Source organism: Notamacropus eugenii, chromosome 1 (assembly GCF_028372415.1).
Source record: "Notamacropus eugenii isolate mMacEug1 chromosome 1, mMacEug1.pri_v2, whole genome shotgun sequence".
Lineage (NCBI taxonomy): Eukaryota > Metazoa > Chordata > Mammalia > Diprotodontia > Macropodidae > Notamacropus > Notamacropus eugenii.
In genome coordinates, this window is record NC_092872.1 from 474,260,142 (window position 1) to 474,280,672 (window position 20,531).

The 20,531-nt window shown below is 38.0% G+C and overlaps 1 protein-coding gene across 2 annotated transcripts in view; it reads left to right on the top strand.

The window, feature by feature from the left end:
* The first annotated feature begins 2,170 nt into the window (after positions 1–2,170).
* Positions 2,171–20,531, top strand: part of NUP93 (nucleoporin 93) — a 123,760-nt gene continuing 105,399 nt past the window's right edge. The window contains exons 1-2 of one of the 2 annotated variants that reach the window (XM_072632304.1): positions 2,171–2,413; positions 16,016–16,234. In XM_072632304.1, coding sequence (XP_072488405.1) covers positions 16,056–16,234 — 179 coding nt within the window. In that variant the 5' untranslated portion in view covers positions 2,171–2,413; positions 16,016–16,055. The remainder of the gene's footprint in view (positions 2,414–16,015; positions 16,235–20,531) is intronic. The other variant, XM_072632303.1, reaches the window with a different exon arrangement.

The following is a 20,531-nucleotide window of genomic DNA, read 5'->3' on the forward strand; positions in this document are numbered from 1 at the left end:
TAGGTGGTACAGTGGATGGAGCACCAGTGCAGGAATTAGGAAGATCTGAATTCAAATCTCACCTCAGACACTTGACACTCACCAGCTGTGTGACTTTGGGCAAGTCACTTAACCCCAATTGCCTCATCCTGAGTCATCTCCAGTCATCCTGATGAAAATCTGGTCACTGGATTCAGATGGCTCTGGAGAAGTGAGGCTGGTGACCTGCACAGCCCTCCCTCACTCAAAACAAAGTCAAGGGCAAGTCATGTCATTTTTTCTCTGATGGCATGGTCTTCTTCAGCAAGGAAAGACGAACACATTCTGCATTCTACATTGTACATTATATTATATATAATATGTAGTAATAATATATTATTATATTAACTTTATTATCACCATATTTTTCCCTAAAGCCAATCTTTAATTTTTTTTATTCATTCATTATAGGTGTGTCCTTACTTTAAGACAAACAGAGGTTTCTATTTGGATTATCTCACTCATAGTGAGGAAAAGCCTTGTTGGTACAGGCTCTGCTCTGTTCCTCTAAATTCAGGGAAATGCTATAGACATAGTTTATCTAAATTTCACAAAATTTTTAACAAACACTCCCACCTTCTCTTTGTAAAAGAAAGATAAGGGCTAGATCAAGGCTGGGGAACCTGCAGCCTTAAGGCCTCATGTGGCCTTCGAGGTACACAAGTGAGACCTTTAGACTGAATCCAAACTTCATAGAACAAATCTCCTTAATAAAATGGTTTGTTCTGTAAAACTTGGATTCAGTCAAAAAGCTGCACCAGAGGACCTAGAAGGCCACATGTGGCCTTGAGGCTGCAGGTTCCCCACCCTTGGGCTAGATGCTAATTATGTTAGGGATTTAGAAGTAGGTGAATGACTGAACTCAAAAAATAATCATTAATGGGTTGATATTTACTTAGAGAGAGCTTTCTAATGGACTGCCAAAGACTGTCTGTATTCCTCAACATTTCTATCAATTACTTGAAAAAATGCATAGGAAAGAAAGGAAACATGAATATATGAAGAGCCTATTATGTGCCAGGTACTGTGCTAAGAGTTTTACAAATATTATTTAATTTGATCTTCATAAGAACTTTGGAAGGTAGGTGCTTCCAATCTTGCAGTTGAAAAAACAGGCAGAAAGAGGTTAAATGATTTGCCTAGGATCACAGGCTAATAAGTGACTGAGTCCAAATTTGAACACAGGTGTTCATGACTCCAGTCCCGGGGCTCTATCCACTGCTTTACCTAGTTGCCATAATAACCACAAATCCCATGTGTATCATATTTGCAGAGGACACAAACTTAGGAGGGATGGCTAACACATTTGACGACAGGATCCAAAAGGATGGGTCTTGATAGCCCGGAATGGTAGGCTGAGTCTAATCATTTGAAACACTGTAACAATTAATGTAAAACACCAGACATTCAAAGCTGTTTTAAATGCACTTCACCAGGTGCAGCACGCAGGGAGCTGAACTTGTGGTCAGGAAGACTGAGCTGAAGCTCCTCCCCAGACCTTCACTGCAGGACCCTGAGCCAGCCACTTCATGCCTTTCTGTCTCAATTTCCTGTAAATTCTGTAAGTGGGGATAACCACGGTGCCTTCCTGGTAGACTAGGATTATTCACTTAATTCCAGCGCCTGCCTCCTGTTAATCATTTCTTACCTATCTGCCAGGCTGCTTGCCCTGCATCTGCCTGCATGTCAGCTGCCCCATCCCAGGGAAGCTCAGGACAGCAGGCACCGTCACTAGCCTCTTTTTGCACCTCCAGAGCTTAGCCCAGCACGGGGCACATGGTAGGCCCTGAATAAATGTTTACTGAACTATCATAAAGATACAAGGAGGTAAGGCTGTCAAGGCTCTTTGCAAACCTTGAAATGCCATGTAAAGGCTGGCTGTTAGGGGACATTATTATCATTATTGTTCATTAACACAGATACAAGATGTGGAGGCTTGGCTGGGCAATAGTAGAAGATCTAGGGGCCCGGGTGGACTGCAAGCTCAGGTCAACAGCAGGGCATGACAGCCAGAAAGCTCAATGGAATCTTGGGTTGTATCGACAGGCATAAAGCCCGGGACGCCGATTCCCAAGAGTTAGGAGGGGCTATCTGGGCCAACCCGTCCCTGAAGAGGAATTCCCTCCACAACCAACTGGTCGCTCGGTCTTCACGTGAGGACCTGCGGCTCGTGGCCCGTTAGCCCAGGCTTGGCACGCCAGGCGCGGCTCCCCACCGCGCGTGTTCTTGTCCCTGAGCGCCCTCTACCAATAAAGTTAATTTGGCGGAGAGTGCCGCGCGGAGGCTGCTGGGTAAGGCTCCTTCCGCCAATCAGGAAGCGGCGGCTCCCTCCCGCCTCGTTCCTGCTCCTTCTCCGAGCCGGCTACGGCGGCAGCGGCCGCGGCTCCAGGGCCAGGTAAGGAAGCCCCCGGCGGCCCGCCCTCCATCCCGGGCTGCCCCAGGGCCGTGCCGGCCTTGCGCCCCACCGGAAATAGCGCTCCTGAGGTGTTCCACCGCCCCCGGCCCTGCGCCCGCCCGCGCTCAGACCTCCCCGTCCAGCCCGGGGTCACGCCCCACAATCCCCCCTCTGCAGGCCGCCCGTGCCTGGGTGGGGTCGCGTTCAGCGTCGTCCCCACCCTAGGCTTGGCTGGGTGCCCAGCAGAGCCCCCCAGAAGAGCTCCCGCCGCCCCAGTACGCTTCATCTCGTCAGCCAGGCCTCTGCCCTCCCATCCGCCACCCCATTCTATTACGGAGTCCGGCTGCCTGGAAGCCCCTGCTCCCTGTGCTCCCTGAGGGCTGCTTTGCCTTCTCTCCGCTACAGAGAAAGGCTCTGGAGCACAGCGGGGTTCACGGTTTCCAGCGACTCTGCCATCCCTTCTCTCCTCCCTCCAGACCCCTGGGTGCAAAGGCCAGGCAGCTGCTGTCTGAAGTATGAACTGTGCTTCCCAGGAGGCACAGAAATTAAGTCTGGAAGCTGCTTTAGAGCAGTCTAGGCATGGGGTCCTAGGGCTGAAAGAGACCCGGGAGGTCTAGGCTAAGCACCTCATTGTACAAGTGAAAAGTCTGAGGCCGAGGTTCCTGATCACACAGCAAGCAAGAGGCAGTTCCTCTAATTACAAATCTAATGCCCTTTCCACTGCCGTACTCCTTCCCCAACCCTTTTATTTTATAGGTGGAGAAGCAGGCCTAGTGGAGGGAAATGATTTGCCCATGATCTCCTGTCTAGTCGGTGAAGAAGCATTTATTAAGTGCTTGCTATGTTCCAATCAATCAGTAAGCATTCATTAAGTGTCTACTCGCCAAAAGGCACTGGACTAAGACTTAGGGATGCAGAAAGAGGCAAAAGACAGTTCCTGCCCCTGAAGAGTTTATAATCCAATGAAGGTGACAGCATATAAATGCAAAGCAAACTATATACAGGATAAATAGATAATAGAGGGAAGGCACTAGAATTAAGGGTAGGCTTTCTGCAGAAGGTGGGATTTTATATGAAAATTGAAATCAGGGAGGTCAGTAGTTGGACTGGAGGAGGGAAAGTGTTTCAAGCATGGACGGCAGTCAGAGAAAATGCCTGCAGCCAAGAGCTGCAGTGACTTTTTCATGGAATAGCCAGGAGTTAATGGCAATGGATCAAAAAGTTTGTGTAGGGAGGTAGATATAGCTGTCCTTTCTGCTTTCAGTGGACCAAAGTGATATCACTACGTGAGGGTCAAGACACAGTGTGTGGGACTGTGGCTGATTAGACCAGTAGGAGCTTGGGAGCTACCACAGGTTAGACACAAATATTCCAGTCCATATGAACGTTTGGAGTGGAGATATCCCTAAATTTGTGCATTTCACATTTTTTTTTGAGCTTCTGAAATTCCTTGCTCATAGAATATAGTATCTTCTTTGATTTGGGCATGCTTTGCTCGGTGGTCCTATGCCAGTGTCTCCCATGGAGTAAAGTATAAGCAGATTGGAAAGGTAAGAGGGGTCTAGTCAGGGGTGGGGAACATGCAACTTCAAGCCATATGTGACTTTCTAGGTCCTTAGGTTGAGGCACTTTAAATCCAAACTTCACAGAACAAATCCCCTTACTAAAAGGATTTGTTCTAGAAAACTTGAACTCAGTCAAAAGGCTGCACGCAGGGACCTAGAAGGCCATATGTGACCTTGAGGCTGCTCTGTGTTAAATCATCTTTGAGCCTTATCTGTAAAATAGGAGGTAGTAATGTGTTCTATCTAGAATACTGTTTTTTGTGAAGGCAGATAATGTGATTGATTTAAAGCTTGATGTTCCCCTATTGTGGTATAAGAAATGATGAACAGGAAGACTTCAGAGAGGCCTGGAAAGACTTATATGAACTGATGCTGAGTGAAAGGAGCAGAACCAGGAGAACTTTGTACACAGCAACAACCACAGTGTGCGAGGAATTTTTCTGGTAGACTTAGTACTTCATTGCAATGCAAGGAATTAAAAAATTCCCAATGGACTCTTGAGGCAAAATGCCTTCCACATCCAGGGAAAGAACTATGGAATTCGATCGCAGAATGAAGCAGACCATTTTATATTATGTTTTGTTTTGTTTTATGATTTCTCCCATTCATTTTAATTCCCCTCTGCAATATGACTAAGGTGAAAATGTATTTAATAGGAATGTATGTGTAGAACCTATATAAAATTGTATGCCATCTCAGGGAGGGAGGGGAAGAAAAATCTAAGACATATGGAAGTGATTGTAGAACACTGAAAACAAAATAATTTAATTTTAAAAAATATTTCACTTTTTAAGAAAGAAAGAAAAAAGCTTGATATTCTCATGTAAAGTATAGTTAGTGGGGTTTTTTTGTACATTGGTCTTTTCAGGAAAAGCAGTTCATATTTGTTTACATCATCCAATACAATGAATATAATAGTATGTAAACTCCTTGAGGACAGAGCTTGTCTCATTTTTGTTTTTATATCTTCAATGCCTGGCATACAGTAGGCATTTAATAAATACTTCTTGATTGGTTGTGTTCAGAATGAAAGGTGGCTCCCTATCTTAAGGCTTCCTCTGATTTTTTAAGTGTCTAACAGACACTTGGACTTTTGTGTTTGTCACACTTTGTCAGTTTGTCACACTTCACATACCAGATAATAAATAGCAAACATGTTGAAATTTACAAAGTGCTTGATGCACATTATCTCATTTTATCATTACAGCAGCCTCTGAAGCTGGTAATAACAATATAAGGGTAAGTGTCCTGACCACATTCTAAATGAGCCTCAGCGGAACGGTTTTGGTCGGCTTAGTCAGCCAAGGCGATTGACGAGATGTAGCATCTTATTGGACAGGTAGGGTAGAGAAGAGTATGAGGTGGAGGTCCTCTGGATGCAATCAGATTTCAATATTGTTCACACACCTTTTGTATTATTGCTTCTTTTCCTCTGCTCCTATATCTACAAAATGTAGATTTATATTTATGCCTTATGGTATTAGGGACCACGATGTAGAAAAGGAGACATACATAATCAGTTAAACTATCAATCGTTTATTATGTCCCAGACATTGTGCTGTGTGTAACTGGATTAGATCGAGGAGAAATCAGTCATAGGACCATGGGTTTGGAGATGAAAGGGACCTGGGAGGTTGTCAAGTCCAGTGGTTCTTTGCCTTTTTTGTGGATGCTGTGTTCTGCAGGAGAACTTTTCTGACTCCACCAGTTGTTAGTGTCTTTCCTCTCCCTCTTTTCTATTATTTTGTGTTCATTTATTTGTGGGTATATTCTCCACCCTCAAAGAAGGGTAGGCACATTTATTTTTGGTCTTTGTGTTCCCAGCACCTACCCTAGTACCCAGTATATAATAAAATGCCTGATAAAAGCTTCTTGAATTGAATTGTTCCTTATGTCTGGAATGTTTTTCCCCCTCTTTTTCTGTTGAATTCCTACCTGACTTTTGAAGCGCAATCAAAACATGTGCCCTTTCCTGGTTCCCCCCTCCTCCCTCCAACAAGCTTCCCTATCAGACTTGGAACTTGGTTTCACAACTCCATAATGCACTTACATAAAATAGTTAATATACATTTATTAAAGACACTGTGGTAAGGCACTGGAAATTTTAAAAATTGGAAAAAAAAAGTCCTTGCCCTCAAGGAGCTTACAATCTAATGGGGAAAGACAATACACAAAAGGAAGCTAAAAAGGGATGAAGGGAGAACCATATCCTGTGCTGGGATCTTGATGGTGACATCCAGTAAAGGAATACAGAGGAGGGTTGGAGCTAGGTGGGAAGTGAAGAGATGGCTGATTCGGTGCCTTCCTTGAATAGAGGTTCATTTCTTCTTCATTCTCTCCAAACAGAGGGAGGGTCACCAAGGGGCTGGAGCTACTGATGAGGTATAAATTCCAGGACTGAAGTGATTGTGCAGAATGCCTGAGGTTTCTTGCGCATGATGATGAGGTCCAGAAGAATGCAGTTGGGTGGGAAAATATTGTATATTTTGTGTTTGATTTATCCCCCCCTGGACTGTAAGCTCCTTGAAGTCATAGACTATGTCATATTAAATCCTCCAGGATTTAGCTTAGAGTTTTTCAACCAGTATGTCCTTAATAAATATGCCATACAAATATGCCAAAGGCAGTAAATGAGTTGAAAATTATTCCTAAGGCTTCTTAACATGACATAAAAAGTGTCATGAATCCCTTTGGCGGTTTGATGAACCCTATGGACCCCTTCTCAGAATAACATTTTTAAATGCATTCAATAAAATGTGTGAGTTTACAAAGGAAACTAGTTACATTGAAATACATTTAAAATATTCTTAAAAGCTGGAAACTAATTACTGAAATAAATTTATCAAAACATTAAACAACAACAACCCACAGTTCATAAATTTCAAGTTAAGAACTCTTGGTCCACTACAATCAGGAGAAATATGTGATTAACATAGGATCCTAGGATTTTAGAATTGAAACAGGCCTTAGAGCCCATGGAGTCCAAAAGGGAAGAGGACTTGGAGAAAGGGGACTGATTTTAGTGGAAGAGAAATGTGGCTTGGGGCATGCTGAGTTGGAGGTGATACCATCTAAATAAAAATATCCATTGACTGACAGTTACTGGTGTGAAGAGAACACTAGAAATACAGATTTTTGAATTATCGTCATAGCATTTACAATGAAGGCATTGGAGAGGGTAACCTCTCTTATGGAGAAAGTACTACATAACAGAACAGTAGGTGAACCTTTAAAAATACAGGATTCTAGATGAGGTAGAAGATTGTATTTATTCATATACTTATAGTAGTCTGTTGTAAACTGTGACCACAGAGAATCATAGAACTTACTATAGTTCTTATAACATGCTACATATTATACATTATTTATATATTATTATACTTCTTTGTTTTCTTTAGACATCTACATACTGAATAGTGATCAGAGCCAATTTTCTTTTGCATTGTGCCTTAGACCATAAAGAGTTGTCCAACAGCACTTGTAATATACCGTATGACAATGGACACTTGTAGTTGGATGGGACCATAAAGATTATTATATAGATAGAGTTCCCAAAGTGGGTGGTACTGCCCCCTGGGGGGTGCTGGAACAATGAGGGGAGCAGTAGTAGCCTTGGGTGTATTTGGGGTGGGGCATTGAAGGGGGCAGTAGAATCTTAAAGAAGAGAATTTTGAAAAACTATTCTTACATGTTTCATCTGTTGTGTAACAGAGCTAAAGTTGTAGTGATTACATTTCCAAATAAACACACAAAATGCAAGTTATAATCCATCAATGGTCAAGTCCTGGGACAGGTCTTAACAAGCAGGAGGTGACAGGCGTGTGTCACACACTGTTGGGAAATCCAGCATGTGTCAGCAGGAATGTGTGTGTGTAATGACTTGTTTACAGTATGATACTATATAGTTACATGATGCAATATTGCATCATCAAAATTTCAATGCAGGTGAAAAAACCACACATAATTAAATTTAAGATGTGTCATTTAAAAAATATATGTGTGTATATTTTTAAATGATGCAAATTTTTAAGAAACTATTAAAGGGTTAAAGAAAGATTTGCAGGGGGTGACTGAGAAATTTTTTTTTTGAAAAGGGGGTGGTAGGCTAAATAAGTTTGGGAACCTCTGATCTATCCCATGTATTTATGCCGGATAACTTACCTTTTAAAATGGGACTGTTTGGATGTCAGCAGATTCAGTTCTGTAGTTTGATAGAAATGAAATTTACCTTACTCATAAAATGTTAGAGCCTAGCAGTTACCTAGCTTAACCCCTCTCATTTTATAAATGGGAAAATAGCCCCAAGAGAGATGATGTGAACTTGATCAAAGTTCCACAGTTCGTCAGTGGTGGAGCTGAGACTAGAACCTAGGTTTCTTGACTTTTTGTCCAGTGCCTTTTTCTACTACATCATGAATTGAAAGCATAGTATAAACTTTGTTGTTATAAAATTGTTATAAACATTTTTTTTTGTTCTATATGATGCCACCTTTCTTGTCATAATAGAAAAATAATTATTTGTGTTGGACTTCATGCAAGTTTAGAGTCATTTTATCAGATATTTACTAGAGACAAGATTTTTGAAATGCCAGATAGATCTATAAGATGGAGATTAGGGTAGTCAGAAGTTCAAATGAGATGATAAGATGTAATATGCGTTGCAAACCTTAAAGTGCTATTTTTACTATTATATATATAATGTCAGTTGTTAAATTGGCAGTTATGTAATGACAAATATATTTGCATGTGATTTTCACATTTAGAACATTTTTTAAACTGAGCAAGGGAAGAATTTTGTGAAGGTGAAATAGTTTTTTAAGATAATATGTAATATAAAATTTAGTTTTCTACTGACAGCATCCTGAACATACTGCAAATACCTGTTGTGCATCTGTTGGGATGTGGAGGAGATGCTTTGGGGGCATGGAGGTGGGAAATAAAATATGGAGTAATCCAAATAACTAATAATAAAGCATGTTTTTTGGGTATATAGGAATCACTCAGCGAGAGGATTCATATAGTACACTCAATTGAGAGCAGTCTGTTCCCTTCACGTACAAAAAAGAAAGATGGTCTTTTTCCTGTTTTTTTCTTTGGGAAAACTTTTCCTAAAACACTTTGAGAACCCTATCTATCTGATAATTTTTATGGTCCCATCCTACTGATCTCTTTATTTAGGTACTTTGTATTACTTGAGTGAGTATGTTATTTTGACTGTAGGGAGTAAGAAGGAAAAGAAATAATTATTGCATTGCTGAAGTGCTTTCATACATGCTTAGGAACTTTATTATTGGGATAAAAGAAATGCCTCACCCTCTTAAACAGAAAACATTTCCTATAACAATCCACAGAATTAGGTCAGTAGATAGATCATTTACATAACTAGTATCCAGTGAAGCCCACCTTCAAATAAATCCTATAAGCCCTCACTTTAAATACTTATTTTTAAAAAGCAAAGTAAAAGGTTTTAAGTTACTATTAGTCTGGATTGCTGTGAAGCTCTTTAATAGTTTCTTTTGCTTTATTTTCCAGGCACTGTGGTGACTATGGTAACTCAGGGACAGCTTATTTCTGTTAGATATAATGTAGAGAGTTGCAGCCTTTAGTCTTCGATGCCATAATCATTTATGTGTTGACCATAAACCATAGTGTATTGAAAGCAGTAATTTTCAAGCTTTGAAGATCGCCTGCTTGAACCCACTTTTGTTAGCTGGGGGCTGGGCATGAAGACTTACACAAAATAAATCCTTTGTGCAGCATTTCTTTAAAATAGTAAAACACCAGTGAGAAGTATCCCAATTAAATTATGAGTAGAAAATATAGAATAATTAACCTTTTCATTTTAATTACTGTAAAATACTAGTCCTCAAACCATCTTGGACACTGGAGTTTATTGGGAATTGTACTTTGATAACTAGTGATTTAAAAGGTAGCTGAATGTGCTCAGCAATTTGAATATTTAAGTTTCAAGTCTTTTGTGGCCTGATTAAATATTGAACATAGCTCTATTCAGAAAGTGAAAATGATTACAGTTTTTTTAATTCAGTCTTGTTAATACCAAGTGATGATTTCAAATAATTTCTAGTGAAGGAATTTGACCTTTTTGCACTTTTACCTTTAATTCAGTTTGTCTTACACATGAAATATGAGAATTTCTTCTACAGAAATGTTGGAGCCCAGTAAAATATTGAAGTCTTATTGGACATGGAATGTTAACATGAAGTAGCAGATAGTGGTTTTGGTGGACAAGGCTGGTCCCAATGTAAAATTGGTTATGTAGAAGTCAGCATGAATTTTCTTCTGTTCATCTTTACTTATCAGCTCAGTCTTCTAAGCCAGATGCAGAAATCTAGAAACCTAAAATGCTTCCCCTGCTGTTCAAAGTTCCCACTTTGAACAGTAACAGCCTTATACCACAGTCTCTAATTCAGTTTAACAAATTCTTTTTAGATTGAGTTCTTTCCATGTGCAAAGTACTGTAGCTCCAAAGACAGAAAATGAACTAGTCCCTGCTCTCAGTGTGAATAGTTGTCTTTCATTTTTGCAGAGGATACTACTGACTTGATAATTTTTAGGTGCCAGAGCACCTGGAAAGTTCAGTATAACCTGGAGTACATAGGAAATTTGCCTCTGATCCCTTTCCTTGCCTTCTTTGCCATCTCCAATCCAACTTCTGTTAATATAAAGAAAGGCTTGACTTTTCTAATTTGGACAGAAATAGCAATGATTTTTTTAAAAAGAAGTTTAATTTATTGGTCAAAATTGACTTTGTTTAATCATTGCATTTTGTTAGACTTCTTTTCCATTTTTTATTTCATGAAGTAGATTAAAATTGTACTTTGAATCTTAGACAAGCAAGACAGCTTTGAAAGCAACAGCTTGAATTTATTTTATAATTAAAAAGAAAAGCAAGCTGTACATAATAGAGGTTTGTGGTTTCATGTACAATTCCTTTTTTTGTTCTACTGTGTATATGTTAATGCCCATTTTGTTCAGTATTTAAGTGCATAATAAGTTTTTTTAAATTGCCTTTTGCTAATGAGTGGAATCAGCTTTACCTATAGCAATGCTAGTGTTAATGCTGTAGCTTAAACATAGATTTGGGATTAAAATCTTCTCCTAAAGCTTTCAAAACCTCAAATTCAATGATAATGCAGGTCAAATCGTATTTCTCCTATACATAGTATGTTATAGAGTTTTTTCCTCTCTGGCCCCAGAGTCTGTTGTATCCTCAAGTGGCATGTAAGCTCACTGAAGGCAATAATAGTCAGTGCCCGGCAAATAGTGAGCATTTAATAGATGCATGTTGAATTGAATTCTAACATGGAAACAATAATAGTTGTTATATTTTTCTCTGTCACCAGAGTTATGACACAGTCCTGCTTTCTTATTCTCACCATTCATCCTTTTTTGCTTTAGATTTTTTTACAGTCTGAGGAAAAAGTAGTATTTATGTAGTATGTTTATATAAATTATATAAGTTATATAAGTAGTACTACATTATATTTCTATAGTTTATAGAAAGATAGTACATTTATCTAGGCAGTCTAAATATTTAGAAGGCGAAGAGTTAGATTCACTAACATGATATGAATTCATACCCTCCAAAGAGCCATTGCCTCAGAAATGTTCAGGATGAGTTGTTCTGCATGGCAAGGCAGTGGTGTGTGTGCAAAGAGCCTATGAAAAAGGAAGAGAGCTGATAAATAAAAGTGGAAGCCTTCCTGTGCAATCTTTTATTTTCACTATCCTGTTATGGTCAAAATATATCCATAATTAATTTTCCTGTGGTTCATTCATATTAAATCAACTGATTGTTTTTACTCAGATAAACCAAAGTGAAGATTTGCATAGGTTGGCTAGTTGAAAATTTCTGGCAGCTTTATGACATGAGTCTAATACAATTATATTTTTTAGCAAAATATATTTGAAAAGTAGAATATTTTAACTTATTATGTTATTCAACTTGTATATTCATGAAAACAAATGCTCTACTGTCTAAACTTTTATTATTCATTCTGGTAGTAGGAGTTAGAGACAATTGTATAACTAAGTATACAGGCTGTCTCCTCAGAACTTTCCCTACAAAATGGAATAAATGTTACTGATAATTTGCTGCATTTCTTTCCTTTTTCAAGGAAAATTTCATGTTTTTACTTTTCACTATTGAAGTTAGTAGAATGTGTGTGTTGTTAATGTAGCTATATTCAGAAGTTGAGAATATATACGTATATGCACATATATATATATATATCTTTGCAAACCTTTAAGCTCTATATGTTAGCCATTATTGTTGTTATTATGAAAGTGGAAATTATTACATATTCATTAGTTACTGTTTTGTTGATTCTATTTCCATAGCATCTGTCCCCCTATTATCTGCTCACAGGGCCATCACCCTAGTTCAAACTCTCATCACCTTTCATTTAGACTAGACTTGGCTGATAGTTGATTTCTCTGCTACAGGTCTCTCCCTTCTTCATTATGTCCTCCACACTGTTGCAAAAAGTGACTTTCTAAAGCACAGGTTGGATCATGTTAGTCTTTTAAGGCCTCAGCAAACTCTAATGGCTCTCTGTTACTTTTAGAATCAAATACAAACTTCTCAAAAGACATTTAAAAGCCATTATAAGACTCCATCTTATCTTTCTAGCTTTATTATATACATTACTTCCCTTCATATATGCTAAACTGGCTTTATTGTAATTTCTCACCCATGACACTGCGTATCACATCCCATTGCCTTTGTACCAGCTTTGTCCCTTATGTCTGCAGTACATTCCAACCTTGTCTTTGCTTCTTAGAGTCTCTGTTTTCTGTCAAAGCTCAGCTCAAGTTCTTTTGCATTAGGAACCTCTACATTAGGCCTTTCCTGGTCCTCCCTCCTGCTAGTGTCTTCCCCCTCCCCGCCCCCCAACTTACCTCATGTTCATTTTAAATATACTTACACTTACACTTGCTCCTTATAGAATCTAAGCTCCTTGAGGGTAGACGTGGTTTCATGTTTGGCTTTGTATTCCCAGTGCATGGCACATAGTAGGCACTTAATAAATGCTTTTTGCTTGATTGAAACTGAATATCACAAAAGTATACAAGGAAAAAATAGTTCCTCTTTCAGTCAGTAACATATATTGGGAAATTGCTATTGGAGAGCATCATTTACTTTTCTTTTTCCTTCTTTACTTTCTCCTGGCCCCAGCCCATCCAGGAACTTTACCCGAAACGACTATGTTGTAGGAACACTCATAGGCTTCTAGAGTTCCCTCTTTCCTCTGTAATCCAGGCTGCCTAAACGTTCACAGGGATTAGATGAGGTGGGAGTCAACAACTCCATTCCTTCTAATGAGATGAAAGTCCTTCAAAACCTGTGCTATCACTGCCTTCTAAGGTCCATATCATCCACCCTGCTACCGTATACCCTACAGTGTCAGCTGTGTTCACCTTCCTTTTACCTCCCCCTTCCCTCTCATTGTTTTTCTGAGTGGGCCCAGTGGGCACTTTTATTGGCTCTGTACATGTGATCCACTTTTGATACTTCCAGGACTTTGCATCTACCCTATAGCTGTACCTTCTTTTATTTATATATATCCTCCAATAGAAGCATAAACTCCCTAAGAGCAATAATGGTCTCAGTTTGCATTTCAAACACTTTAGAAATGTGCTTAGCACATGGTAAACTCTTAATAAATCCTTTTTTCTCTCATTCATTCCGTCCCAGGAGTGCTTTGCTTTCAAAGTCTCTCGTTTTTCCATAGATACAGATTGTTTGGTCAAACATTTGAAATGATCATAATTTAGTGTTAGGTAGAAAATAAGTGTTTATTTGAGACTCAGTCTAGAATTAGACTATATTAGACTATAAGGAATATTGAAAAGTTTCTTCTCATTTACTCTAGCTATCTATGAGCAGCTGTTATTTTCCTTTGAATCACACTTCTTTACCTTCATGTCCTTTAAGTTAATCCTTTTAAAAATTTTAACTTTTCTGCTGTGAATTTATTGCCAACTAAAGATTATACTTATTCTAATGCAGTAGGATATTAAGAGCAGGGGGAGAAGGTAGGAGGTGAACTAAGAAAAATATTATGACAAAGCTCTTCTATTTAAACTGTCTTGTTTGTTTGCTGTCTTCTAATGGGGTAATATTTTACCAATGAACATTTTATTCTGCATGATTTAAATGCAGTAATCGTCAAAAATAATGTTATATGAAAAAATCTTTTCCCAAAAACATCTTTATTGATAAATTTTGTTTCAGCATATCATACAAGTCCCCAGCATACTCCCAGTCAGATTCCTCACAGTGAACACTCTGAAAATGGTTAAGTATAATGATATATAATACAGAACAATGATTTGGAGTGACAGTACATGCTTCCTTGCACCTTAGTAATTTTATATTTGTTTTAAGAAAGAGCAGGTATTTGCTTTATTTGTTAGTTTCCATACTATGCATTGTTTTGGATCTAAGGTTTATTGCCCCCTAAAAGTTTTCTTAATTTACGTAATTATGTATATTGTCCTTTTGGTTCTACTTTATTCACTCTGCATCCTTTCATACATGTATTTTCATATTTCTTTATATTCTCCATTTTCATTTTTCCTTATGATTCATTCCCTAATGTTTGTAAACCACAGTTTGTTCAACCATTTCCACATTTGTTGCTGAAATAGGTTGTCAGATTTTTGCTTTTGCAGATAGTGCTACTATTGATATTTTCTTGCAGATTGTTCTTTTATTACTTTACTATTTTTATTATTAATGCAAATGCCATAGGATATAAACCTAATAGTGGGATAATTAGGTTAAAAAGTATGAAAAAATTTGTAAATTTTGTTGCATAATTCCAACTTTTCAAAGTGGTTAGATCAGTTTTCAGTTTCATCAGCAACGTATCATTGTGTATTCCTGTTACATTCAGAATTTTTCACAGGGATATTGGTCAAAAGGCTTAAATTTTAATAATTTATTCAGTATTGACATTGGCTTTTCTTAATCAATTGTATTGTAAAGCAAGTATTTCTGCTATCATTTGTGATTTGGAAGCCCTTTAGTATTATTAGTAGTAGTAATAGTAGTAGCAGCAGCAATGACAACATTTATTAAGCCCTCATTACCCTGAATGAACATAATGCATATAGGTAGATAAATGACTCAAGAGCCATTTAGTCTAAAAATATAATAGACCAGTAATATCTGGATACACATACAGAACTGGAGCTTTTGTGCTGATGAAAGAAAGACAAGATGGTGCAATGCAGAGAACCCAGGATTTATTGTGGGAAGCCCAAAGTTCTTGTCCTAATTGCCACTTGGGTACCAGTTATTATGAATCTCAAATGAGAAAATTCCTTGAAAATGGTGATGTACCATACAAGGTACTCTCCTTGGACATTTTTAGAAGAATGGGGGAACAAAAGGTGCTAGTCATTTTTAAAGTTCCCTGAGGTTGGTGCCAGAATTTCTAGTACCTGTGCTATTTTAGGTCTAGGGCACCTAGGGCAGGGGTTCTGTGAACTTGGATGAGTAAAAAAAAAAATGCATCTTTATTTTCACTAACCTCTACTTGAAATTGAACATTTCCTTCAGTTATTTAAAAACATGATTCTAAGAAGGCTTTGCCAGACTGCTAAAGGGGGGCAGGACACAAAAAAGGTCAAAAAATCCTGGTGTGGAGAGAGGCAGGAATTCAGGTCTGCTTAATCATATCTTTCCATTTGATCTAGTTTATACACACACACACACACACACAAACACCTTATATATGCATATATACACATAATACATATATGCATATGCAATATTTTAAATGAAATTGAGTCCTCATTGTGCACACACATCCCGAATATATCTGCTCCTCCATCGTCTGACTCATTTCCTCTATCACTATTGTTCCTCTGCTGTGCACATAAGGGCCCTTAATACCATTTGGTGCCAGTCTCTGTTGCTTCTTTTGTTTACAAAAAGGCCTAGTGATTTCTTAAGCTTTGCTGAAAACCCGCACAGTGTTTGAAGTTTCTCTTTTTCTTTTCTTAGGCTTCCTGTTTTCTCTTTCTGCATAATATCTGCCTCAGAAATGGATACTGAAGGTTTTGGTGAGCTTCTTCAGCAGGCTGAACAGCTTGCTGCTGAAACTGAGGGCATCTCTGAACTTCCTCATGTAGAACGTAACTTACAAGAAATCCAGCAGGCAGGTGAGCGGCTGCGCTCTCGGACATTGACACGTACGTCTCAGGAGACAGCTGATGTCAAAGCGTAAGTACTTGATTGTGAAAATGTTGGGCTATGTGAGCTGGGAAATAGAATACATTTTTTTCTCTTACTGTTTTGTTATATTCTGTAAATGAAGGGGAAAAAACATAAATAATCCTCCTAAGAACTTAAGAGAGTTTTTGAAATATGTAAAAAAATATTTTGCCTGCTTCACCTGTCCAGGCTTCAAGGAGATGTTGCCTACAGAGATGTTCAAGGGATAGTGGAAGTAAGAGAAAAGCCATTTGCTGCTATGGTATTATAGCAGTTGATGCTGTAAAATGAGATGATATTTGTAAAGTGCTTTGTAAACCTTAAAGCATAGAAATACTAGCTGTTACTGTGATTATTATTAGCCTTGTATTATGTCTTTGAGTGCTGACTCAGAAATGCCTGCTGCTACAGGTTAACAAATGTGAGCCATTTAGGCAAATCATGTATTTGAAGCCCAGGAAGTACACCACAAAGGACAGTGTTTTGCAGAGTACCAGGAAGAGCTTATTATGCTCAGTCAATAGTAAGATAAATCATTAAAGCATGATGTGATCCTGAATTGTTTAGCGTTAGTGACTGCAGAGGGCAAGACTGAAGGAAAGGAAAAGCATTGGAAGCATAGCTTCTCCTTAGGGGTGGTAGAGCAGTAAAGCCAGAGAGCCCTGAGAGGAAGTAGCTAGTAGAAATTGCTGACTGGCAGCTGTCCACTGCAATGATAATGTTTTACATGTCATGGATGTGCTTATATTCAGGATTCGGTGTAAGAGCAAGTAAGAAATGGTTATTGCATCTTTCCTCATTCTTCCAACCTGAGAAAAATATTTGTGTTTGTGTTTGATCTATTAGGGGACCAGCATATGTGGTATGTATTCAACAAATATATACCCAGTGTTAATTGTCTGGACCAAACTTTACTTGCCCCAGTTAGTAGTAGTTTCTAGACTTGCTGAATGTCTTGACTACAAAACAGAATTAGTAGGTACAGAATAGAGATTTTTAAAGTAATTCTCTCCTTTTCCTCATGCTTTAAAGCTCATGCTGGCTGTATCTACTTGTGCTTTGAGGCACATACTTTTTGTCCATTTTAAAGAGGGGCTAAAGGAGCTCTGGAAAGGACCTTACCTGGGTGCTTTGAAGCTCCCTGCAAAAAAGAAGTATCAGTCTCAGGCATCATCTTCAAGCATGTCTATTGTGGAGGGTAATCAGCTCATGTTTGCAGCATTATTAGTTTTGACCTACTAGAAAACTGTTATACATTTCCTGAGCATATAGGCTGTATGCCTATAGTTGTAATTTCATTTTATAAGTTCTAGAACTTAAGACCTAAAAAAATGATTTATTAGTAACTCATGTTCTCCTTTTCCTTGTTAATTCTATTCTTTCTCTAAATTACTTAGGGAAGAGTAATTAATCCATTGAAAGAATGAGAGCAGGGTAGGTTAGGTACGTGTATTAAAAATAACTTGAATTGACAGTAGTCTTTGTGCATTATTTTTCTGATAGGTAGAGAAATACACCATAATTTGAATAATGTTTTGATATATGGTAAGGTAAGCAAATGACAGATTGAATGGGATATTTTCTTTCTTCTTCAGATTGATAAGGAAAATTCAGGCTTTAAGATTTCAGTTTAGAGATAGGATTTAAGCTTGACATTTTCTTGATTAGATGTAATAGGGATGGTGTTGTCGGACTTAACTTTTAGATATAGACTAATATGTATTTGACTACTGAGTTAACCAAAACAAATTTAAGCAACTAGATTTTTTATTTAAAATTTTTTAAATTTTAAAATATTTTTAAATTTAAAAATTTTAAAGCAGAATTTTAAAAAATTTAAACAAAAACAAAACCCCTAGCTGCCAAATTGTATTTGGGTTATTCCTGAATTAACAACATAATGTAGTATTTTAATAGTTGGAAAGTTTGAGTAATTCTTTGCTACTATTAAAGTAGTTGATTAGAGTAGAAAATGAATTAAGCAAAAGAGATCTTTTCAATTCTTAAATATGTTCTTTTAGAAAAAATGACTTTAAGTACAATTAGCATATACTTATTCCTGCCTTTGCTTCCAGATGTTCAGTCAGAAGTTGGTATGTTAGGCTACATTGTGGGCTAGGCTTTAGGAGGGGGATCCAAAAAGAAAGTATAAAGGAAGTATGACTGAATGAAAGAGCACCAGATTAAATGTTGAGAGACCTGGATTCTGGTCTGCTCATCCTCAATCCTGAATCAAGCGTACTGTCTACCTTCTCTGAGCCACTTAATATTCCTGAAGAAAATTAAAAATTTATATTTATTCTGCAGTTAATTCATGTTATCTAATCTCAGTTGGACACTTATCACTGTTTGAAAGTTTAAAAAATTCATTGCTGATTGACTATTGATTCATTTATTGTATTTCTCACATCTGTTGTTACGTACTTCTCTGTGCTCAAGCCATCATCCATTCTCTCACTGTCACCTCTCAGCAGATGACCCCACCTTCTACTTTACTGAGAATGATTGAGGCCATCTGTTGTCAATTCCCTCATCTTCCCTCCCTGAGTTAATCAGAGTGCCTCCATCTTCATCTATCCTCTTCTCCTTTCTCTAGTCTCCGAGGGTAAACTCAAGTCTCTTTGCCAAACCTTACTCTTCTGCTTGTGGTCTCAATTCCATCTCTCATTCGTTCTAGCTCTTGCTATGTAGATTATTCATTCCTGTTTTCTCTCAGTTTCTTCCTCTCTGCTTGTTTTTTCTTTGTTTTCTAGAAGTATGTTTGTATTTCTCCTATTTAAAGCCTCTCCTATATACATCATCCCTTTAACCTCTTGTCCTATAGCTAATTTCGCATTCACTGCTAAATTCCTAGAAAGAGCAATTTACAGATCCTTCCTCTCATTCCACTTCCATCCCTTGCAGTGTGGCTTCTAACTATCATTTCATAAATAATAATGATGACAATAAGAATGATAGTTAGCATTCATATAGCATCTACTTTGTATCAAGTACTGTGCTAAGCGCTATACAAATATTACCTCATTTGATCCTCAACAACCTTGGGAAGTAGGTTCTAGTAGCCACATTTTACAGGTGAGGAAACTGAGGCAAAACAGTTAAATGACTTGCTCACCAATCTAGTAAGAGCCTGAGGTTGGATTTGGAAGTTAGGCCTTTCTGACTCCAGGCCTAGCACTCTACTGGGCCACAGCTGCCTCTACTGAAACTGCTTTTTAAGTTGAAATTGAATTAAAACTGCTTTCTAAGTTGGTTGACTTTTTTCTCAGACTTCATCTTCCATAATCTTTCTGTAATATTTTATGCAAGGAAGCAGACAAACAACAAGTATTTAAGCACTTAGCAGGTACTCCAAGTTCTGGGGGCACATAAAAAAGCAAAACAAAAACCAAAAACCAGATCTTCCTCAAGGAGTTTACATTCTAGCTCAAGGGAGCTAGAAGGTCAGGGGTGGGCTTATAGAATAAGTGGTACCTGGAAATGTATTCCATCACATTTAACATGTTCAGCCATCTTCTAATTGATTGGCACCCTCTCACATTCCCATTCTTTGTCACCTCAAAAAGAGCTATAAATTATAAGTACATTCTTAGAGTTTCTTTTGTTGAGTATTAATCCCTCCTTTAATCTACTTTGTCTAATTCTCCCTTCCCTTACTATTTTCCTGTTGAGTGAAATGTATTTCTGTACCCAATCCTGTGGATGGATGGGTATGTTTGTATGTATATGTGTTCTTTCTTCCTTTGCCTGGTTAAATAAGAACAGTGTTCCAGTGTCAGCTATTCCACCCCACCTCTCCTTCATTCATATAACTAATCTTCTTGTGCACCTTGATTATGTGAGATAATTTTCCCTAGCCTTCCTTTTTCCTTCCACCCTGTGTATTCTTCTTTCCATCTCTTTCCTTTCTCCTGTTTAGATCATCAAGAACCAACAGAACTACTCCCAAGCCTTCTGTATAATTAGAATCCCTCTACCCCCATGAAGACACGGTTCAGAGGGGGCACCTATCTCCTCTTATTAGAATATAAACAGTTTATCCTTGTATAGTCCCTCATGGTTATTCATATTCACTTTTTTATATTTCTCTTCTCTGTCCTCTATTTAGAATTTCTATGTAGTTCTGGTCTTTTTATCAGTTATGCTTGGGAATTCTCCCTTTCATTTAAGGTTTATTTTTCATTTTGTAGCATTGTAATCAGTTTTGCCGGTACGTTATTCTTGGTTGCAAGCCTATTTCCTTTGCCTTCTGGAATATTGTATTCCAAGCTCTCTATTTCTTTATTATGGTGTGTGCTTCTGACTG